General features: G+C 62.5%; 1 protein-coding gene across 1 annotated transcript; it reads left to right on the forward strand.

Annotated features, from left to right (window-relative positions):
• The first annotated feature begins 5,215 nt into the window (after window positions 1–5,215).
• On the forward strand, window positions 5,216–22,456 carry GAL3ST2 (galactose-3-O-sulfotransferase 2). Its single transcript, XM_059052911.2, is given in 13 exon segments — window positions 5,216–5,346; window positions 5,842–6,030; window positions 9,108–9,318; window positions 10,009–10,147; window positions 13,901–14,053; window positions 14,978–15,149; window positions 19,372–19,458; window positions 20,589–20,616; window positions 20,619–20,767; window positions 20,769–20,811; window positions 21,554–21,802; window positions 21,805–22,288; window positions 22,291–22,456. Coding segments are annotated over 13 exon segments (2,112 nt in total). The 3' UTR covers window positions 22,368–22,456.
• The last annotated feature ends 542 nt before the right edge of the window (window positions 22,457–22,998 follow it).

Raw genomic sequence — 22,998 nt, forward strand, 5'->3', positions numbered from 1 at the left:
TCACGGTACTCTCCTTCCTTCTGTTCTTAGAAAACTGACCTCATAAAAGCCCAGGTGAAGTCCCCGTGTACCTTGTTCCTCAAGCACCCGAACGTCGGTGACCCGGGGCCTGGCCGTCTGTGTGTGGGGGCAGGGCACCCCTGTCCCCGTCCCCCCTCCCCATGCCACGTCCTCCGTCCCTGTCCCCCACTGTGTGACATCGGGCCCCTGAGGCGTGGTCTCACGTGGGTAACGTGCAGTGAGGGGCTTTGTGACACACAGAGACCTCCTATAAAAAGTTTTAGGACTAAGCAAGTTTATTTTGGAGAATTAAAATAATGCATGGATTATTAGAGGGCTTAAAACTTTGAGGCATTTCCTGTTAGAGTAGGGGTGGGGCTTTGAGAAGGTGGCCTTGTGACTGGGGGTGGAGGGAGCAAGTGGCAGGGGGACCTCTCCATGCCCTTGAAGGATAAGCTGGCTCCCCAAATGTCAAAAAGTGAAGTGGCATCCCCTGGCCCTGCGGTTTACTCCTGGGGCTCGCCCCTCAGGATCCACACGCACACGTGTGCACACACCTGCACACAAATGGCACACGTGCACGCGTGCACATGCCGGCGTGTCCCTGGGCCATGCACGGAGCACTGTCTGCAGGTGGTGTCAGTCAGTGGCTGCATCGCTGGCCATGTGTCTGTTGGGAAGGAGGCGGGTGTGTGCCTCTGTGGCCCCTGGACAGAGGGACGGCCGGAGGAGGGGATGGAGGGTGCAGCTCACCTCCTGCTTCTGAGAAAGGCCGTCGACTCTTGGAAGCCGGTTCAAACAGAACCTTCCTGCGTGTCAGGACCACAGCTGGGTCTCATTCTGGGCTCCTGGAGGCCAGGTTGGGTGGGGAGGAGACGTCACTTTCTATATTTTGGGGATACTTTGCCTTGGTTTTTTTTTTTTTTTTTTTTGCCAAGTGCACATACTCTCTCATAAAACGTGAACAAACCAGGCACAAACTGATTCAGAGGTCCCGTGGCTGCTGCTGGGCTGGATGGGTGAGGCCGGGCATGGGCTGCATCCACGGCCCCCTCCCCTGTAACCTAGGAGAGGGGCAGCCCCAGCAGAGCCTGCTCCGAAGGGGACACAAGCCCCTGCCCCTGCTGACGCGGCTGGCCTGGGTCCACCTGCCCGGCCAGGGTCCTCTGGCTGCAGATGGGACACACCCTGGGGGAGGTGGGTGTTCTTCTGGGGGTGACTTGGCCCCAGCGTGATTTCAGGGCCCGGGCCAGGGCCCATCTCCAGCCCCCATGCCGGCCCAGCGGGGCGGGCGTGTCGGGACACGCGTGACTGCCTCCAACTGACCCTTCCTGCTCTCTGCCAGGATTTAAAATGCAGGTCCTCTCTGCACCCATTTTCGGCTGCCTGTGGCCTCGCCTGGTTCCACTTGCCTGGGGGGTCCTGCAGTGGGTCCCTCCAGCCTCGCTGGCCCCATGGCTGGCTCTGTCTCCTCTTCTGTCATCCCCGGCTGGGCATTCAGCACAATGGAGCTCCCTAGAGCCCTGATGGCTCGCCTGTCTGTCCTCCATCCTTCCAAGGTCAGCAGATGGCCCGTGGTGCTCAGCTTCTGACCCTCTGGAAGCCAGGTTTGAGGCTGGCATTTTCCCAGTTGTTTCTGGGACGGAGCCGGGGCTGCCCTGCCCAGCGCCCTGGGTGGAGGAGGTGGCAGTGGCGGGTCACAGAAGGCAGGCACACACCAGGCATTTCCTGCCGGTGACGAGGCCTGGGGTGCGGCGCCACGGGCCAGGGGCCTTGTTTCAGGACCCACAGCGGCTGGGGTGGGATGTGCCGTTTTCTCTGCCCCCCCTTGACCAGCGATGGTTCCCTTCTGCCGCTGAGGCTCCCCGTCCACTGGTCTTTGTGCTGTCTTGGTGGATGGTGTCTTGGAATCAGTGAAACAACGCGTCCTGCAGAGGGAATGTGGGAAGGAGTCCTGCCAGCCGGACCCCGCTTATGTGATGGTAAAACGTGGGCTCCCCAAGGACAAGGAGGTCTTGGGTTTTCACACGTCCAGAAAAACCCGCTGGAACAGCAGGAAGACCCGAGGAAACCCCGTCGCATCCAGCAGGTCACTCTCAGAAGCTGCGGGGACACGGGCCGTGTGGACCACACTGCAGAGCCCGGGTGTGGGCTGTGCCTGCGGAGAACACATGCCCTCCCCGGGGCCGTAGGCGCAGACGGCAGGACACCCGGAGCGCGGGAGCGCGTGTCAAGTTGGGGCCTGGAGAGGCTCACCCATCCAGAGCCTTGCGGGCTCTGCTGTCACACAAAACGTCACAGGTAGAGCGAGGGAGCCAGCCAGGTGCCAACAACAGGCACCTTCGGACCAGGAGTGGACCCTGCGGCGGGGTGAGGGCGGGGAGAGACCTCCCACCTCCCGAAGCTGGTCCTCACTGGCCACTTGCCCGAGGACAGGCTCCACAAGTGCCTGCAGGTGGCGAGGGAGGGGCTGAGGGCACTGTTGAGTTTGCCTTAGAAAAAGCTTCTTGGGGGGCTTCCCTGGTGGCGCAGCGGTTAGGAGCCCGTCTGCCAGTGCGGGGACACGGCTTCCAGCCCTGCTCCGGGAAGATCCCACATGCCGCGGAGCAACTAAGCCTGTGTGCCGCAACTACTAAGCCTGTGCTCTAGAGCCTGCGAGCCACAACTACTGAAGCCCACATGCCACAACCATTGAAGCCCACGCACCACAACTACTGAGCCTGCGTGCCACAACTACTGAAGCCCACGTGCCACAACTACTGAGCCCACATGCCACAACTACTGAGCCCATGTGTCTAGAGCCCGTGCTCCGCAACAAGAGAAGCCACCGCAATGAGAAGCCCGCACACCGCAATGAAGAGTAGCTCCCGCTCGCTGCAACTAGATAAAGCCCACGCGCGGCAACGAAGACCCAACACAGACAAAAATAAATAAATAAAATAAATTTATTAAAAAGAGAAAGAAAAAGCTTCTGATTTTCACCTTAAAACCCTAAGCTGCTGCAGTGTGAGAAGAGGTTACGTAAGAGGACTGCTCAGAGCGGAGGCCACGGAGAACAGCTGGAGGGGCCCTGGGGGTGGGAGGAAAGCCCCAGGCAGGGCTGCAAGCAGGCTGTCGGGGAGTTGGGGGGAGCAAGGAGGCCGCCCACCCCTCAGCCCCAGGGATGGGATGTGGCTGGGGGTGGGCAGCCCTGCCAGGCCTGTAGGGGAGCAGAGTCTCCGCCCTGCCAGCTCAGAGGAAGACTGGGGGCCTCGTGGCCTTGCAGGGAGGGCCACCTGCGGGTGTCCGGCAGGAGGCTGACCCCACGGAGAGGTGGCGGTGACTGGCCACCGCGTGATGTGCCTGACCCCTGACCTCACTCGCACGGGACGCCGGCTCAGGCCCACACTCCTCTGCCTCCTCCCCGACCTCCACCAGGTCGGGGGGTGCGCCTGGCTGCCCCGCCAGCCCCGCTTCTGCCTGGCACACCACCCGTCGTCCTAGGCTTGAGGCACCTTGGACCTCAGGGGCCCGTGGAGGACAGGCTGGGTCGTCCTGTTCGGGCCCCGAAGGCCACACGGGCAGCGGGGACATAGCCCCTTCCTGGGACGGGCGCGCTGCTGGACGCACTCGCGGTGGCCCTTGGGTGAACCCCCACCCCAGGGAACATCAACCCTGCCCTCCCCCAGCCCTGCGGGACAGCCGAGTCCTGGGAAGTTTCTAGAGCAGCTCCTGGTGCAGGGGTGTGTGAGGAGGAGCTTCCGGGGTGGCCCTGGCGGGCCTCTCTCCCACTCCCCTCCCCCCTGAGGTGCAGAGGTGTCCGGTGGGACGGCGGCCGTGAAGTCAGCTGATGTCCTTTTGCTTCTGTGCGGCGCCCAGAGCCATCTTCCCTGTTCCATGGCCGTGGGCCCTCGGGACAGCGAGGGAGGTGCGTGCTGGGTGGCCCGAGGTGACCCGCTGCGGGTGGAACCCGCTCCACCTGGCTGCTGGGATTCGTGGCTGGGCCCTGGAGCCAGAAGCAGAGAGCTGGGGCGGCGGTGCTTAGGCCGCGGTGCCCCTGCCCCGGGTCCCAGTCGGCCCCTGAGGTTCGCGGGTGCCGGCCGGAGCTCCGAGGGGCTGCCGGCGGCCGGCGGGCGGGGCTCCTGGCGCTGGCTTCCCCGAGCCCCGGGCTGGTGAGCGGGGCGCGTTCCCCGGGCTCTGGACGGGAGGGAGCCCCTCCCTGCCGGCTCTGCCAGCCCCTGGCGCACAGCGCCCCCTGCCTTCCTGTTCACGCAGAGCCCAGGGAAGAGGAGACAAGCGCTCGTGGGCCTCCCGTCCCGCCGTCGGCCCGGCGCCGCCCACCCCGCAGGACCCAGGCCGCACGCCCCGCACAGAGCATGGCGGGGAGCAGGGCCGGGCTAGAGGAGACAGAGCCCTGCACCCGTTAAACTGTCCCTCACGTGGGGAGGAGGGGCTGGCAGGGCGGGCCTGGCACGGGCTCTCCAGCCGGGCAGGCACGGAGGTGACCTTCTGCCCTCAGGGTGCGGCTCTGCCGGCAGGGGCACCGCGCCTGCTCCCAGACTTTGCTGGCATCTCCCTGGTGTTCCATCTACCCCAGGAGCCCCCAGACCCTGGGCTCGTGGGCGCTCCAGGCAGGACCCATGAGTCACAGCTGGCCCCCTCCCTCTGTCCCTGGGCCCACCTATGCTCCGTGTCACGTTGCTTTGTCCTGTTCTGCACCCCCAGCCCAGACCTGAGCAGGGGATGCCGTGAATGACCCCTGGGCCTCCCCGCCTTGGCCCACTCTCCCTGCCCTGGGTCTTTCGGCCCTGCCGGCGTCCGACCCCCATTGCCCCAGGACCCCGGCTGCACCTTCAGGGCTGCGGCTCTGTGGTCTCCCCTGTCCCCTCAGGTGGGGCCCTGGGCGCCTCTTGGGGTCTCAGCTCAACGGCCCTTCCTCCCGGGTCCATCACCAAGTGTCGGAGGCCTGAGGTGCATTTGGAGGAAGGGAAACATTTGAAACAACAATGAAATCTGAGGCCCCCAGTGGGTGGGGGAGGGGGCGTCTCTGCCCCGAGCATCTCCACGTGTGGCCCTTAGCATCCCCACCCCCAGCCAGAGGGTCCTGGCTTTGCACCCAGGCTGGGGCTCCTTTCCCTGGGGAAGTGGTCAGGCAGGGTGCCCCTTTCCCTGGGAGAGCCGGGGCCGCGTGTGGCCTCGTTGACTGCGGGAGGAGTGGCCCTGCGAAGCCGTAGTGATGGCTGTTGACCGCGGCTCCCTGAGGAGCCAGGCGGAGACCTACCCCCTGGCCAGGGATGGCCCGAGAAAGCCGAGGAAACCCTCCGCCCTGTGCGACGGGGAGGACCAGCCACCCCTGCACAGGGCTTGGTGACCAGAGCGAAGCTGGGGCTCCCTGTGCTGGGAGGGGACTGGGCCAGGGGGCCCCGGGGACAGAGGGTGGCTTCGAGTAGCCGATGCTCTGCCCCTTGTCCCGGGGCTCGGCTGTGTGGCTTTGGTGGCCTGTGAGGTGTGAGGGGTGGCGATGCAGCAGGTGGGACGTGCCCTTGTTGCCCCCGCACGTCCTAGCGGCTGCCGCACACTGGGGCCTTCAGTGGTGTGTCTCAGCACCAGTGCGTCGGAGGTGGGGACTCCCCAGTGAGGGCGGGTGCCGTGTGTGTAGCGCTTCCATCTTTTTCTCTCTCCAACCCCCATCCCTTATAGAAGTGAAATACGTGGTGCTGGGCTGCAGCTGCCCTGAAGGAAGACCCTCCCGGAACAGCCACCGAGGACGGGGGGAAGCCTCAGCCTTCTCCCCAACCCTTTCAGTCGAGCGTTTTGGGGTGCGGGCTCCCTGCACTCTGAGCTGCACCCCTGTCCCCCCAGCTCCTGCTGGGCCAGAGGTGCCCTCGGAGGGGACATGAGTGCCAGCACCAGAGGCCGCTCCGCCAGGCTCGCCAGAGGCGTGGGAAGGTCCCGAGCCTATTCCTACCCACCCACCGTGATGGGTGCCAACCGAACTGGGAGCCCTGCCTCGCTGGCACGGAGGGGGCCTGTGGACAGGTGGCCCCAGAGGTGCCCGGCTGCGGCGAGGCGGGGAGGTGACCCCCGATGCCCGTGCTGCCAGAGACCACAGGGCTGGTCGGAGTGGAAGGGGGACCCCACGGTGGTCGCCCACTGTGCTGTGGGGATTTTGTCTTTTCCTCATGGACTTAACGTTTGGTAAAAATGCTGCAGACAGTTCGCCGAGTCTGTTGTTTGTCTTTGAATTCTATTTATTTATTTCCCAAGGAGAGAAATGTACTTCCATGGAGTAAGCTCTAGTACATTTTTTGTTTATTTTCTACTGGGGTGTCCTCTTCCCACAGTTCTTTTCCAGCCCAGGATGTAAATAATAGTTCAATTTCTCCTGGTGTAGATCGAGCTTTTGAGAAGAAGGGAGGGAGGAGGGCGCTTGAACTTGGTCTCTTCCCCCCTCGTCCTCAGAGCTGTTGGCTGACTCATGAACGCTGGCATCTTGTGCTGCCTTCTGGTCCCAGAGGCCTTGACGATGCCCACAGCTGCCCCCAGCCCACCTGGGCCGACTGACCTGCACTGGGGCGGGGTGAGCAGGTGGCAGCCCCACGGTGGTGAGCTGGGATGGGAGGCCCGTGCAAGGAGCCAGACTCTGCACGCGGCGCCAGCCGGGCCCCAAGGAAGGTCCGGTTCCTGCTGAGAACGCTCCGTTAAGCCCTGGGCTTGGGGTGAGGATGGAGGGTGCGGCCTCCCACAGGGGCTGGGCTGGCGGGTGAGCTTCTCTGGGAGTCGAGCGTCACACCCAGACTGGTACCTGTGCCCTGCGGCTCCCAGCCGTAGTGCGGCTGCGGGGCCAGGCCGGACCGCTACCTGCCAGCATGCTGTCTGCTCCGGGGGGCTTGCAGAGGTAAGGCAGGGGCTCCGGGTCAGCGCGGCAGACAAAGCCCTTCTTCAGTCCTGGGAGCCTGAGAGCCTGGCAGAAACCGGCCCTTCTGGGAAGCTGCTGTGGACTGGGGGATACTTCCCTGAATTCACCCTCCTTGTGCTTCATTTCAGACAGTGAGGAATCCCTCCCCTTCCTTCCAGGCCTGGGTCTTGTCCTGTGCCTGGGGGGGTGGGTGATGGGGTGTGGGCCCTGGGCCGAGGAGATGGCGATTTGGTGCTTGGGCTTAAGGCCTGGGGGTCGGCTGCTGGGGGTCAGGGCCTGCTGGCCTCGGTCCTGCGGTCGCCTTCCTGCGGCACTGGCCATGTCCCTGGCCCAACTCCCGACACGTCAGGGCCAGTTATCCACGTGTGCATTTTAGTATGTTGGCTGGGGGCCCTGAGCCACTTCGAGGGAGTTCCCCCACGGGTGCGGGCTCCCGTGCCTACCACCTGTGGGTAGTAAATGGCACTGCTTCCCCGTGTGTAATGGAGGGAATTAGACTTTTCAGCACCGTTTGGAGGGGAGGTGGGTGTGGTCTGGACGTGCCTCCTTTTTCTTTCCTGGCTCACCCCACGTGCTTCTGGGAGATTCCAGTGCCTCTGGGTGCCCTCCCCTTGCCCCGCTGCCGCCCCTCTGAGGGCCTGGGGGGTGGGCGTGATCAACCTCTTTGTAGAGGTGACTCCCCTTTCTTGGGTGAGGATGGGTTCCCCGGGAGGGCCAGCTGAGAGGGTCGGCATGACAGCTGAGGGGTGTCACTCCACTATTTGGGGTCAAGCCTTGGTCCCGTGGGCTGTCCCGGCCCCGTGCACTTGGCAGGCACGGGCTGCCCTGCAGGAGGGGTCAGGCCCCATTGCTGGCTGCTGGGACACAAGGCCGGGGTGGCGGCCGCTCTGAGCATCCCAGGCTCACGGGTGCAGCTCAAAGCCCTTGAAGGAAGGGGCTGCGCGGAACCACTGTCCCCACAGCGCTCAATGGCACTGGCCCTCCAGAGCCTCTTGTTGATTTTCCTCGAACTGTGGAAACATCTGGAGGCTCCTCTTGCTTGGCCAGCACCCTGGGCTTGGCAGGCTGACTGGCCCACGGCCCTGGGGACAGGGGACAGGCAGGCTCGGCCGTGAGGGCACATCTGGGCACCACGGGGACAGAGCGGGGACAAATGTGGGCTGGTGGGTGAGCCCAGTGGCCCTGGAAGGCCAGAGGAGCGGCCTGGAACACGGACTAGACTTCGTCTGCTGCGTGGGACGAAGGGTCTCGGCGAGTCTCCTGGCCTGTGGTGGTTAAGAGACGAACCCTCCTCAGCTGCCTCGAGGCTTGGGGCACCCCTGACTTGGGGGGATCGCCGCCGGCCTCCTCTCTGCTGGGGACCCCAGACAAAGGTTTCGGAGTCACTGACTGTATGGCAGCCATTGGGATGGGCCCCCCCAAATGTCCCCAAATCCTGGCCTTGGCCATTTCCTTCGGGCCTCTGGAAAACCTGTGTTTCTGGTTGTTCAACGGCAGCTGTTTCTGGGGACTAATATCTCCTGGGGTACTGAGCCCCAGGGAGTGCCTGTGGGGGTCTGTGCCACCCCGTGGAGGGCTGTGTGACCCTGTGGGAAGCCGTGTGACTCCATGGGGGGCTGTGTGACCCCATGGAAGGCTGTGTGACCCCCTGGGGGGCTGTGTGACCCCATGGGGGCTGTGTGACCCCATGGAAGGCTGTGTGACCCCATGGAAGTCTGTGTGACCCCGTGGGAAGTTGTGTGACCCCGTGGGGGGCTGTGTGACCCCGTGGAAGGCTGTGTGACCCTGTGGGGGGCTGTGTGACCCCATGGGGGCTGTGTGGCCCCATGGAAGGCTGTGTGACCCCATGGAAGGTTGTGTGACCCCTGGGGGCCGTGTGGACCTGTGTGAGGCTGTGTCTCTGACTCCGGGTCCTCGGGCCAGCTCTGAGGGTGGGGAAGCTAGGTGTGTGTGTGGTTGCAGGAGTGGAGGGAACAGGGCAGCGGGCCTGGCAACAGACTGCTGCTGTACAGATGTGGTGGCCACGTGTGGGCCGGATGGGGGGCCAGAAACAGCCCGGGGCGCGCGGGGCAGCCCGGGGCAGCCAGGATGCTTGCAGTCGATGGGTTGACTGTGCATGGAGTCTCCAGCGCCCTCAGGAAGAGCCTGGCTTGTGCCTGAAACGTGTCCTGGCACCAGAGGGTCAGTGTGCTGGCCTGTCCGTGAGCAGTGGACGGGTGTCTGCAGAAGCAGCTGTCCAAGGTGGAGCGTCCCCTGGGGGCTCCGGGGAACGTGCTGGAGGAGAGGGTGCTGGGGGCCGGTGGGACCTGTGGGTGGACAGAGGAATCCACTGGCTGAAAGACACGCCCCCAGATGCCCGGAGCAGTTCCCGTCTCCATGGACTGGCCCAGTCCCGGGCCTCCTGGAAGGAGCTGTCCGGCGTGAGGGCGGCTCTGAGGACTGGCCATCCCGACCCGGAGGCTGACCGCCCCAGTCAAGGGCCTGTCCGGGGCAGGGGTGGGGCGGGAGGAGGACGTGCCCAGACTGAGGAAGGCAAAGGCGCAAAGGCTGCGAGGTCGCACTCTCCCCCCACTGGCCTCCTGGCCTGGCACCTCTTGAGGGCCAAGCCGGATCTGCCCCAGGGCTGCTCTCCGAGCCAGAGAAGCTTCCCGAGAGCCACACGGCCAGAACTTTGCCCGTTGTCTTGTGTTTTCCCAGCTAATGGGCCCCTGGTACTTGCTGGGAGCAGCCCCCTGGAGAGAGGGGCCCGGGACAGCGGCCTCGCATTCACCTCTGTGGCAAAGGCAGTGACCACCAGCCCGGCCCGGGTCGCCCCTGGTGGCACACCCTGCAGGGCTCCAGAGGGCAGGGCTGTGGCCCCGCCAGCTTCATGTCACCCTAGCAAGGCAGGGAGGAGTGGTGGGCACAGGAGGCTGCCTCTGTGGCGTCTGGGGGCCTCACCTGGGCTCCAAGGTAGCCCGAGCCTGGGGGCCACGCTGGGAGATCGGGGGAGACCAGGATGACAGTGCCTGCCGGTCCCCTCCTCCTACCGCCCCCCCAGACGCTGAGAGGACGTGTCAGCAGACTGTTCACGCCTCTGCTGCTGGACCGGTGGCTTCTTCCCTGGGCAGCTCCAGGCGCTTCGAGTCCTGAGTCTGGACGATGGCACCTGCGGGGCCGGAGGAGGAGCCGGTTGTGTGGCCCCCACACCCCACAGCCCATTGAAGCCCAGGATGCACCGGCATCTGGAGGACTTTGTGGTCCCCCGAGGTCAGTGGCCATGCGATGCTCTCCCCATGGGGTGGCGGTGACTGCAGAAGGGTCTGAACCTGCTCCCCCAAGAAGAGGGCGTGTCCAGGCACGTGGGTGGGGGACAGGGAAGGAAGGCGCTGCACCAGGGCGAGTGTGGGGCGGGCAGGGGCAGGTGGTCCCAAGGAAACTGGCCAGAGAGGTTGGGAGACAGAATCTCGGCTGCCGTGTCTGAACTGCCAACGGCCTGCATGTTTCCTGCCCTGGACTTGGACGCCTGGGCCTGGAGCAGCCACTTCTCAGTGGATAAGGGGACTCCTTGGCCTGAGCATTAGGCCACAGAGGCAGGATGGCACCCGACGGATGTGGAAGAGTGGACATGTTTCCATGGTGACCTGGGTGGAGGACACACGGAGCGTCGCTGTCCAGGACACACTTGAGTCTCTGTGAGTGTGTCCCTCTAGACGAGTCTCCCAGCAGCCTGACTGCATTTCACGCTCTCAGATACTCTCTTGTCTGTTCTGTTCTACTCCATATGTAATCTAGTCTATGTTTATTCTTTTCTATTCTGTATCTATCCCACCCCATCCCGTTCTACTCTGTATCTATTCTATTCTATATCTATCCTATGCTATTCTTTCCATTCTATTTTGTTCTAGTCTATTCTTTAAGAGTGTTGGCTACAACCTCCAGTGCTGATGGTGTGACCCACTGAATTGACTTCAAGGCAAATGTGGTGCAGCCCAGAGTTGAGAAAACACCACCCAGGCTGTACAGCGCGAAGCAGTGGTGTTTGGGGAAGGATTTGGAGGTCCCCGTGGGGTTGCGGGGACACAGGCCACCCTGGGTTTTCCTTGTATCAGCAATCTTGTAACAAACCACGAGAGGCCCGGCCGTGCAAGGTGGTGCTGAGCTATTTCTCAGGGTCAGTGTCTCGGCTGGCGCACCCCCCAGCGGCGGCGTTCAGCGGGACGTGGTGGGACTGGCCAGCCTCTTGCTCACTGGCTCTCGGCTGGGGCGCCTCGGTTTCCTCCCACGGAAAGTGCCACAACAGCTTCCTTGGGGGGCCGTCTCAGGACGGTGTTTTGGGGGACCAGAAGCGGAAGCTGCAGGATTCTTACTGCCAGCCTCAGAATCTCACAGCATCACTTCCGGTCAAGACACGGCCCAGTCATTCCCGCTTCAAAGGGAGGGGGGCAGGCGGGGAGTGGGTATGGGTCCAGGCGCCTGTGGCCACGTTTCTCCTCTGTCACACCCTGCAGGCAGTGACAAAGTGACTTTCTTTTCTCTTTTTGGAAGGAGCCCCTGGGTGGGGGGTGGCCCACACTCCCTCTCTCTGTTATTTGGGGGATGTTGAGTTTGGACACCCGGGCCCCTGTCCTTGATTCTTTTTGGTTTGGCCTTTATATGGTTGGCTCTGTGCTCTGGACTCATCGGCCCATGGCCTCCACTCCCTGATCACGCTGTCCCCAGCCCCAAGGAGACCTTAGGCTGCCCTGCGCCAGGTCTCGTGCTGACGCGTCCGTGGGGGGCCCAGGGGCCGGCACCTCCCTGCTCTTCTCCGATGGCTGAGCCAGGGAGGGGCCTGGTTTCTCGAGGATACGTGCTTTCTGGCCAGGTGCTCTTCTGTGAGGGGGAGCCCTGAGTAACTGTTTGGTCTTATCCTCGGCCTCTGCTAATTAAATGCTCCCCTGCACCTACCCCCTCAGCTTGTCCACATGCCTTAGAGCGCACCTGGGGCTCAGCAAGGACCAGCGGAAGGGGTGACGGACGGACGAACCAGCGGTGACCACTGTGCGGGGGGCGGTTTTATCTGACCACCTTGGATCCTACACGGGAGCCCTGGGCTGGGGCCTAGATCAGCCGGAGGAGAAAAAGCCAGAGGACAGATGGAAGGCTTTGTAAGTTTGACCTCGTGTGTGTCTGAGAGGGAGCGCTAGCTCTTTTCAGCCCATACCTGCTTCCCTCAGGCTGTGGGACCACTGAGAGAGAGAGAGACAGAGAGAGACAGAGAGAGAGAGAGAGAGAGAGACAGAGACAGAGAGAGAGAGACAGAGACAGAGACAGAGAGACAGAGAGAGAGAGAGAGACAGAGAGAGACACAGAGAGACAGAGAGAGACACAGAGAGAGAGACAGAGAGACAGAGCGAGAGAGAGGGAGGTGACCAGGTGTAGCCCGGGGCCTCCAGATCCTTCGGCCTGTGGTGCTGGATTTTGTCTGGGTACCGTGTTTCTAGATTCTGGCTAAAATTGGCTGACCACAGAATGGCAGTCAGACCTTCTGTTCTATGTCGTTCTGGAGAACTTCCCTGAGTTGGCAATGGGCTGTCCCTGTCCTAAGACTGTTTATTACCCATAATTTTAGACCTTTTATTGGTGCTTACTCAGATGCCCAGGAATTCTCTCTGAAGAGCCTGGAACGGCCCCACCTGGGGGCACTCAGTGGTCAGCCTGGGCCTTGGGGGCTGGGGGCCTTGGGGGCTGGGGGCCTTGAGCCCCGCCTGCAGGCCCCCGCTGGAATGGGAGCAGCGCCCCGTCCCGCAGACCCCGTCGGCTCCTGGGGCCTCTGCTGCAGGGTGGCTGGTGCCACTTTGGGGGCCCGCACTCTGTGACCCTAATGGCAAAGCCTGACCGAGGGGTGTCGGCCACCTTGCAACCCCAGGAAACCAGCCCTGTCCCTGAGGAGGGCAGCCAGAGCCCCCATGCTTGGGTTCCAAACGCAGGAAGTTTGAGGCTCTTTGGAGTTTATCCACTGAGTGACGCAGGCCAACCCTGAAGAAAAGGGAGCTTCACCAAGAGCCCTTTGTTTGAACGGCCAGGTCCTCCGGGATGGTAGGAAGCCTTTGTAGCTGACAGCCCTCAAAGCGATGTTACATGGTTTATAATTTTCAGCTATATTTAATTATTTTTTCACAATTATTGGCTTTCCAAAGCTTTTTAGCAGCTGAACTCTTTACAAATATTTCTAATTATTTTTTTAATTTTTAAAAACAGCTTTATCGACATGTAATTCACATACTAATTTCCCCAAAGCTGTGCAGCCGCTGGGCTGGCCCTAAGGAACGGATGCCTGTGAGTAGCCCCTGGGGGTGAGGCAGCCGCGGGAGGCCTGGCTCCCTGGGGACTCCACCCCTCAGCTGGGAAGAACACCCCACCCCTTTGCAGCCCTGGATAAGTGGCTCTCAGTGCGTCAGCCCTGCTGGGCTGACCACCTGGCCCATCCAACACCCAAGACCCTGCTGACCCCGCAGGCGATGGGACCAGAGGGTCTTTTGCAAAGGAAGAGCCTCCTTTAGAAACGAGGGATTTCTCTGAAGATGTCCTTTGCTTGGGCAGCTGTGGAGAACTTGTTGCCTTAAGGTCAAAGGGCTTATTATAAATGTTAAAGCAGAACTTTCGAACAGATGGTCAGTGTGTGCTGGAATTCTGTCAGCTCCTCTGAAGGGGCCAGCAAATGTGCAGTGTTTGCGGAAGGGAGTTTTATGTGTCGGAACGAAGTCAGGACTGGGTGAGACTGAAGGGAAAAGGCAGGCCGGTTAACGTCCCAGCCACCAGGGGTTAAACCTCTAACTCTACTGGGCTGTAAAACCACAGTGGGGCCGGCACTCGGGTTCCAGAGGTGACAAGCCGGCTTCCCTGGGAGGGTCTCAGGAGCTCAGCAGAAGTGGCTCAACTGTAGCATGGGAACCCGTGACCCCGTGACCAGGGCGTGGCTTTCTAGGAGTTGTACCCCTTTGGGGTTTGGGAAAGCCTGTCCCTTCTACCTCGCTGCAGACGACCCGCCCCGGAGCCGGGACCCAGCTCCTGTGCTGGCTGCAGCGTCTCGCGGTGCCTCGCTGCTGCCCCTGCCCGCAGCCCACAGGCCGGCCGGCTGCTCGGGCCGATGCAGGGGCCCTGGCCCATCCGGCCCGTCCGGCCCCAGCCCGTGTAAGCCTATCGGTGAACCTCCGTCCACTGTAGTCCTGCGCTTATTAAGGCTCCGCCTTTTGGCTCCTGGGGGTCTCTCTGAGGTGGGTCCCAAGCTCTCTGTCATGAGAACTCTCGAAGGCAGGTGGGGGTGGGGGAGAAGCTCGTATCACGTCTGTATGACCTGGAGACGCAGGTGTAGTAGGAGCTAAAAGTGGTGGAGAGAGGGGACAGCATGTGCCCCAAACGGCTCGACCTTGAGGCTGTGTGTGTGACGTGAGGAAGCGATTGTGGGGGCTCGAATTCCCCCAGCCTGTGTCTGAGACCACGCTTCCGCGGGAGAGGGGGTCCCTGAAAAGCTGCAGTGTGGTGTCGGAGCGGACATGTGGACGTGGACTCCCAGGGAGTTCCCCGCTCTTTCCACTGAGGGTCCCAGAAACTGCGAGCTCCCCAGAGCAGCCAGCGCCGCCGGCCCCCAGACTGTGGTCCCCAAAGCCCACTTCCTACCAGTGAGACCCAGGCCCTCTTGGCGATGGGGCTGGTCCCAGGTTGGGCCGGCAAGTGTACAGGACGGGCCCGGAGCGCCCTGTCACACCAGGCACGGGAACGCTAGGGTTCGGCCACGAGAGGCATGTAAAGTGGCTGGAAGTGACTGGATACAACGCACCTTTAAAAAAAGTTTCTTCTGCTCTAGTGATAAGCACCAAGAAAAGAAATGTGAATTAACATTCATTTACAATGGCAACAAAACCCAGCAGATTGCAGTAAACACACGAGGCAGGGGACCTAGGTAACAAAAACGACAAAATCCTGTTGAGAGCTCCGAAGACAGACCCTGCACACACAGACCCGGCACTTCCTGCGGGGGTGGGGGGGAACATTGCGACCGAGTCCGGTCTCTGCAGATCCGTACCAGCACCCCCTCTGTTCCCTTCCCGGGGCCAGCACCCAGGAGACAGAGGTGCTGCTCGGTCCTGCCTGGCTCTCCTGCTGGACGTGTCCTGCTGGACGTACGTGTCTCAGATCTCGACTGCTGCCGGACCTTCTGCCTGGAGGCCTGGCCCCGAGGTGATTTCCCTGCCCTGCCCCGTGTGGAAGGCCGCCAGCGCATTGCTCTGTCTGTTTATTCCCCGGATGGGCCGGCAGCGGGGAACACTGCGAGTGGGGACAGTGTGGCCACCGGTTAACTCGGCCTGGGCCACGTGTGGGCCAGCATGTGGGGACTCCATGGCGCAGAGCATGTTGGTGTCAAGACCCGGGAACATGGGGTGACTATGGAATAAATCCCTGGATACATCTTTCCTGGGCAAAGGCTCTGAGGTCCCGAAAGGCAGCACCAATCAGAGCAGCAGCCCCAGGAGGGAGAGCCTGGCCACACCATGACCGTGTGTTGACATCTTTGACCAATTTATTCTGATCGACGGGGTGAGGTGGGGATCCGGCACAGGGGCCCGTTTGTTGTGACCCACTGCTCCCCTCCCCGGAAAGCCCCACTTTATCATCATGTGCCCTCCGCGCACTCCGGGTCTCCTCTGGGACTTTCTACACCTCCTAGAACCCGTGTTCCCTGACATTGTTTAGAATTTTCCTGCTATTACTGTATGATTTGCTTCCATCTGAACTTTAAATTTTTTTTTTTTTTTTTTTGGCTGTGTTGGGTCTGTTGCTGCACACGGGCTTTCTCTAGTTGTGGCGAGCAGAGGCTACTCTTCGTTGCGGCGTGCAGACTTCTCATTGTGGTGGCTTCTCGTGCTGCGAAGCACAGGCTCTAGGCACGTGGGCTTCAGCAGTTGCAGCATGTGGGCTCAGTAGTTGTGGCTTGTGGGTTCTAGAGTGCAGGCTCAGTAGTTGTGGCACACGGGGTCAGTAGTTGTGGCTCACGGGCTGTAGGGCACAGGCTCAGTAGTCTGTTGCTGGAGCAAGGTGACTACTCAGTAGTCACGTTGCTGGAGCCCGAGGGACAGCCTGCCCTGCTGGGCACAGGCTGCGTGGAGACTCAGGTCCCAGAGTTAGGTTCCAGGAGGACTCTGCCCTTGTCATTTTCCTTCTCCTTCTTCAGACTGGGAAGTCTGAAGCTCACCCTCTGACCTCAGATCAGCCTGAGGAGAGGCCCAGGGAGTTGGCTCTGACTCACAAGCAGGAAGCAGGTGGATGAGGAAGGTGTTGGAAAGGCTGTGAAACTTGGGACCGACCTGCGAAAAGCAGTTGTGAAATCTTCCCAGGTGTCTGGGAACAGGTGATAGGCACCTGCCCACCTGGTGACGGGTGCCTGGGCTGGGCGGCTCCTCCCAGGGTCACTCCTCTCAGGAGCTCCGAAGCCAAGGTTCATGCTATTGGCAAAGTCAAGGTGAGCACACGCAGGTCTGCACAGGCACCTCCTGTCTGCAGGAGGTCAGGATGCTGAGCCGTCTGCATCACCCGGGTGGTGGGATGGTCGGGCCTTGTGCCAGGCCTGATGGGGGCCAGAAGCTCAGAAGAGGCTGCAGCCCTTAGGCTGTCTCAGGCGGAGGGACAGGCCCTGTTTCCTCGGCTTGCTCCCGTCTGCAGGAGGGAAAGGAGCAGTGAGGCGTGATGGGGGAGGTGTTGTCCCGGCCAAGTGAGGGGTCCCGGTGGCCCTCTACCCAGCAGCCACCTGGCGTCCTGCTCGCTGGAAAATCAGGGCCAAAACACCTCGATGCAAATGGGGGCTGCAGCCGCTGAGGAGACCCCAAAGACGGTGGCTTTGCCAACACTCCACTGAGGCCGTGCTAGGGTGGGGCAGTGCCGTGCGGTGGCTCTGTGTCCAGGGCTGCCTGTCGTGAATTCCGTATGCAGACATCTGGAAAGTGTCTGCAGCCTGAACATCTGGGCTAAGCGGGCCTGACTTGCGGGTTGTTCTTGCTGCTGGCTGGGACACCGGGGTCCTGGGCCGCGAGCCAGGCCACGTGCGAGGCCACTTGTATTTCCTTCAGAGATGTGTCTGCCTCCAGGGCAAGCCCAGCTAGGCCCAGGCTGTAGCCCACCGTTCCCGTAGAGCTACACAGATATAGCTGAGGCTGACACCCATCCCCTTCTCCCTTCCCCCCCACCTCACTCCCAACCACCACAGAGGCTATAAACACTAATTAATGCTTTCCCAGCACACCCTTGCAGTTGGGGGTGACCATGTGACCGAATTTTGGCCAACAAGATGGAAGTGGAGGTTTGCTAGAGGCTTCTAAAAGGGCTTTGGTTCCTTATCATGGCTGGTCCTGTCCCTTCTCCCTTCTTGCTGATCCAAAAGTTGATGTGATGTCTGGAGCTTGGCAGCCATCTTGTGACCATGAGGCCACATGTGTGGAGCGAGAGCTGTCACTATCCTCAGCGTGGTGGGGCTGAGTCTGCCAGAACCAGTGGCTTCCCTCCCAAACTTCTAGATTGGTGAGGAAAGTCCACTGTCGTTTTCTGATTCTTGCGGCCGAGTCTCCAACTGACATGGGTTTTTATGCTGATGTGCAAACGTGTGTCCTGGCCCCAGCAACTCCTTGAGCTCTAGACTCCCTTTCTAGTCACTGCCTGGCATCTGCACTGGGTGTCTCAGGACATTTCACACTCAACAGACTTGCTCCCCCAACATCAAAACCTGTCTCGGCCCCATGGTTTCCCCTCCCCCTGCATCCCACGCCAGCTCAAACCAGGAGGTCTGCGGTGGGGGGAGGGGATGTGTGCTTGGCTTCACTCACTTACTCAGCAAATACGAGCTGAGCACCTTGTACATGCCAGCTGCCCTTCTAGGAACCGAGGAGCTTACAAGCTAGTGGGCAGCACAGACCACAAACGGACAGACGCATATGCAACCCCCTCAGGTGGCAGTGCGGCTGAAGGGAGAGACATCGAGGGGTGGGGTGAGCACTGCTGCAGGGAGGTTGGGGAGACCCCCGCCCCGAGCCCGGGCGCAGGAGCTGGGGGTGGGTCACGCAGTGCCTGGGAAGAGAGGCCCCTGTTGAAGCCCCGTGAGTACAGAGGCCCTGGGGCTGGATTTTTTTTTTTTTTTTTTTTTTTGCGGTATGCGGGCCTCTCACTGTCGTGGCCTCTCCCGTTGCGGAGCACAGGCTCCGGACGCGCAGGCTCAGCGGCCATGGCTCACGGGCCCAGCCGCTCCGCGGCATGTGGGATCCTCCCGGACCGGGGCACGAACCCGCGCTTCCCGCATCGGCAGGCGGACTCTCAACCACTGCGCTGGGGCTGGATTTTTGAGGAGCTGGAGGAGGGCAGTGGCTGGGGTGGGGGGGAGGGGCAGGGGGCCTGGGGAGCTGCTGGGAAGACATGCATTTTCCGGGAGGGTTTTAGCAGAACAGCCTTTTCAATTAAGGGATTTAATCAAGGGTTTGAGCACCTTGGGCTTTTTAATAAAGGGTCCTTTGGGCTGCTGAGGGGGAGTGGACCATGGGGCCAGGGACGCAGGTGGGAGTAACCAGGCCCCCAGGGTCTGGGAGCGGCATGGGGTCGAGACAGAAGATGGGGGGCCGTGTGGCCAGAGCAGGTGGAAGGAGCCACTGTCCCCTGTGGGTGGGCTGGGTTTGGAGGGCAGGGCAGGAGCCGTGGTGTGGACCTTGGCGGCTGCGATGCCTTTGGACACCCCAGTGGAGATGTGGGGCAAGCCCAGGCTGGGGATGTAAATTTGGGGCGGCCTGCAGGTGGCTGACACAGCCGAGACTGGCTGGGGCTTCCTCTCCCTTTCTCAGTCCAAAGTGGCCCTCGGGGTGGGGAGGGCCAGGGAGGCCCCTCATGGCTGACCCACTGCAGCTTCTTTGTCCACGGGATGGCAGGACACGGGAGGCGGTCACTGCCCAGCTCTGAGGGGCGCCCCTTGTCTCTTCCCTGACATGGTCACAGCATTTCCCTTGGGTGTTCTGGCCCAGGGACCACGGCCTGCACCCCACATGCTGAGCTCTTGGCACCCAAGCAGGCCCCCCAAGGCTCCCCTCTGGTGGGCCCCTCGCTCCGCTGATGTGCCACAGTCTCTCAGGGGGCCCTGCTTAGGGTTGGGGGTCCCCGGACCTGCTTTCACCTCTGCCCACTGGCTCACCCTTCTCTGCCCCCCACCCCAGGGAGGGGGTCCTCCTCTTGGCTTCCTCTGGCTTCTGAGCAGCGGATGGTGTGGCGGGGGACCCGGTGGGGGCGGGGTCTGCTGACTCATGCCCGTCCCGGGTTTCACCCCCTCACCCCAGGGCCCCCAGGGGCCAGTGCACAGTAGTGGGTGTTGGATACATGCTGTTACACGGACAGCGGGGAGGTGGAGGGGGTAGGAATGGGAGTGGGCGGTGCTGGCTCCTCCCGGGCCCCTGACCTTGGGGCTGAAGGGCTTCCCCCTGCCACAGGTGCTTCTGGGCCATCCCCCTCCTCCTGGCCCTGCGGGCATTCCTGCTGGCTGGCTTCTTCCACGTGCACGTCGGGCTGCTCGTGCCGTGAGTCCAGAGTTAGGTAGCCTGAGGTCTGGGCGCTGCCCCCTCCCAGAGCAGTAGTGGGACCCCAGCCTGCCCACCTCTGGGAGGCACCCAGCACTGGCCGTGACGGTGGCGGGCCACGCCTCCCTCAGGGCCTCAGTCTCCCCTCTGTAATGGAGGAGTGGGCCCTTCCTTACGGTCACCCAGTCTCCTGGGGGCCTCCCAGTGTCTCCCATGGGCAGTAAGCTGCCCAGGCCTCCGGGCAGGGCTACGGGAGGGTTGACTCTGGGCCCGGGCTGGGGATGTCTTGGGCAGAGGGTGACGGCGAGGCAGGGCTGGGGAGGTCAGGACTGCTGTCCGCCCGCTTGTTGGTGGTATGACCTCTGTGAAGCCCAGGGTCCACACCGATGGCTACCCAGGCCAGGGCTTTAGCCTGGCTGCTGGAAGGGCCCTCCAGCCCCTGGCCACCCCCCACCCCTCTGGATGATGTCCACACGAGAGGGGGGAGTGCCAAAGCCCCCGGGTATCTTTGCCTGCCCCTCAACTCTCCCCAGGGCTGGCACAAGCCTCTGCATCCTGTCCCCCACCCTCCTGCGTCACTCTTACCGGCCCTGTTTTGGCGCCCTATGTTGGGGCAGGGAGGGCACCCGTTGCTCCAGGCTGGCGTCCACAGCTGGGTGGGTGCCATTGTGGGATAACAGGAGTGGGCACCAGCGTCCACTCCCGCCCTTCAGTGAGGTCAGCTGGTCTCGGCATGAAGGGTCAGCCAAGAAACGCCAGCCATGGGGCCTGAGCGGCAAGGCCAGAGCATTGCCGGCGGCCTCGGAGCGAGACAGGAGGTTGGGGGGGCGGGGAGCCAGGGCCTGGGAGTCCAGCCTGCAGTGAGAGGGGCCAGATGGTGCAGCCACTGATGAAGCAACGGTGTCTGCGCCCGTGGTCGTCCAGGGCTGCAGGGCTGGGGTCTCCAGGGTAACGGGAGCACAGTGATGGGGCTGGGTTGGGGTGTCGCCAGTTCAAGGAGTGTGGGTCGGGGGAGCACGGTGACGGGAGAAGGTCTGAGGGCCTCCAGCTTCCGGGGTTGCTGGGTGGAGGTCTCTTGGTTGGGAAGCGCGGGGGCCCCCTGGCCGACGGCGGCTGTGCTCTCCCCGCAGCCTACTGGGGGGCCAGGATGAGGGCCCTCCCCCGTGACCAACCTCATGTTCCTCAAGACGCACAAGACGGCCGGCAGCACCGTGCTCAACACCCTCTTCCACTTTGCCGAGACGCACAACCTGGCGGTGGCGCTGCCGGCCGGCGGCCGCGTCTACCTGGGCTACACCTGGCGCTTCCTGCTTCAACATCATGTGCGACCACCTGAGGTTCAACCAGCAGGAGGTGTGACTGGGGGCGGGACTCCCGGGGGCGAGACTCCCGGGGGCGAGACTCCCGGGGGCGGGGCTCCCGGGGGCGGGGCTCAGTTCCAGGCCCGCGCAGCATCCTGGCTTTGCGGTGTGACCAGCCGGGGCCGGAGAGGCTGACGCCATGGGGGTGTGCGAGTCAGGGACCAGGCCGGAACCTTGCATGGGGGCTGGTGAGGCCCCCCGCGGCCCCCGCGATCCCCTCCCCGGCTGCCAGTCACCTGCGGCGGGCACCCCAGGGTCTGCCGCCCTCTCCCTCTCCAAGCTCTCCCTTCTCCTCCTGGTTCCCAAACCCGCCAGCTCTTCCCACCCCAGGCCCTTTGCACGAGCTGTCCCTTTTGGTGGGGAGGCTCTTCACAGCTCCTTCTCTGGGTCATTCGGGTCTCAGCTTAGAGGTCACCTCCTCCCAGGGTCTTCTCTGACTTCCTTCCGAAAGGCTTAGCGGGGGTGAGGGGGAAAGGTGGGGGGGAGGGGCCTGGCCGGGTTTTAGGTGTTTTAGGGTCACTCCGGATGCTGGTGGAGACTCGCGGCCAGGGGAGCCAGGAGGCCTGGACTGGAGCAGGGAGGCCGGGTCGGGGAGGCGATGGGGCGGAGCGCAGGGGGCAGTTTCAGGTGTGCTGCGGCGTGGGGAGCAGGGGAGGAGACACCACCTGCCTCCGGGGACCCGCCGCGAAGGCGTCCCGAGAGTCACCAGCCCTTCCAGTTCTGTCACCGAGCAGGTGCAGAAAGTCATGCCCAGCGACACCTACTTTTCCATCCTCAGAAGCCCCGTCTTCCAGCTGGGGTCCTCCTTCATCTACTACAAGGGCTACGTCCCCGCCTTCAGGGGCGTCGCCAGCCTGGAAGACTTTCTGGCGTCGTCGCGGACCTACTGCAACCCGAACCTGGGCTTGTGCCACGCCTACGCCCGGAACAGCATGTGGTTCGACCTTGGCTTCGACCACGACGTGCCGCCCAAGGAGGGGCTACGTGCGCGCGCGCGCGCCCGGCCGACACGGAGCGGCGCTTCCAGCTGGTGCGCTTCGCGGAGCGCTTCGACGAGTCCACGGTGTTGCCGAGGCGCTTGCTGCGCTGGCGGCTGGACGACGTGGTCGCCTGCAGGCTCAATTTGCGCAGCCCACGCAGCGTCGCCAGCCTGACGACCGCGGGCCGGGAGCGCACTAAGCGCTGGCGCGCTCTGGACTGGCGCCTCTAACGGGACTTCGACCGCACCTTCTGGGCCTGGCTGCACGCAGAGCTGGGCCCGCGGCGGCTGCGCTCCGCGGAGCAGCCGCTGCGGGGGCGGGGGCGCGGGCTGGCGGCCCAGTGCCTGCAGGATGGCGCGCCCCAGGGTAAGTCGCAGGTCACCGTTCGCCGGCTGCGCCCCTACCAATCCGGCAGGGCCGACAACCAAACGCTGCGCATGTGTCAGAGGATGTTCATGCCCGAGCTCCAGTACGTGGCCCGCCTGTACACCCGCAGTTCCCCGACAAGCCTCCCAAGAACATCCACGTCCTGGAGGCCTGGAGGGATGACGCCGGGGACTCTGTCTAGCCTCTCTCCTGTCCTCCCTGGGAGGCCCTGGGCGCCGCCTCAGGCTCGGGGATTGTCCTGGGGCATCGGGGGGACCCAGGCCCTGCCAGACCACCAGCCCTCAGGGTGAAGACGCTTGTGAAGAGACCACCCTTGATCCATGCTCTTGGAGGTGACCTCTTTGGTGAGGATCCCAAATATAGGACACTGGGCACACCTGGACTGATGATGTGAGCCTATCCATCAAACAGAAAAGTCTTACCAGGTAAGAAAGTGAGGGTTATTTAATTACGTCTCGGCACACTGTCCATCAGAACAGGAGTCCAGGGAATCTGGAGGGCTTGTGTCGCTGAGGAGCTCAGAGGGGCTCCCCTCAGTTTTCCGGCCATGGGGACATGGCTCTGGTCACTGAGATACTGGTTCAACATCCCCAGGCAGTGCTTTGAAGATGGGTCTCGGGAGCTGGGTCTGGAAGGGTCTGGAATGCTCAGCTTCCCATCTTTGGCTGTAGGAGGCTTATTTCCAACCGAAGAATGGTTTTTGATTGAGGAATGTTAGAAATGCTTATGAGACAAGTAGTTTAGCCCAAACACAGGTCAATGCTGCAGCTCTGTGTAAGGATAGCCCCCCTCCATGAATGTCCAGCGAAGGA

This window comes from Kogia breviceps, chromosome 2 (genome assembly GCF_026419965.1).
Source record: "Kogia breviceps isolate mKogBre1 chromosome 2, mKogBre1 haplotype 1, whole genome shotgun sequence".
In the NCBI taxonomy this organism is placed as follows: domain Eukaryota; kingdom Metazoa; phylum Chordata; class Mammalia; order Artiodactyla; family Physeteridae; genus Kogia; species Kogia breviceps.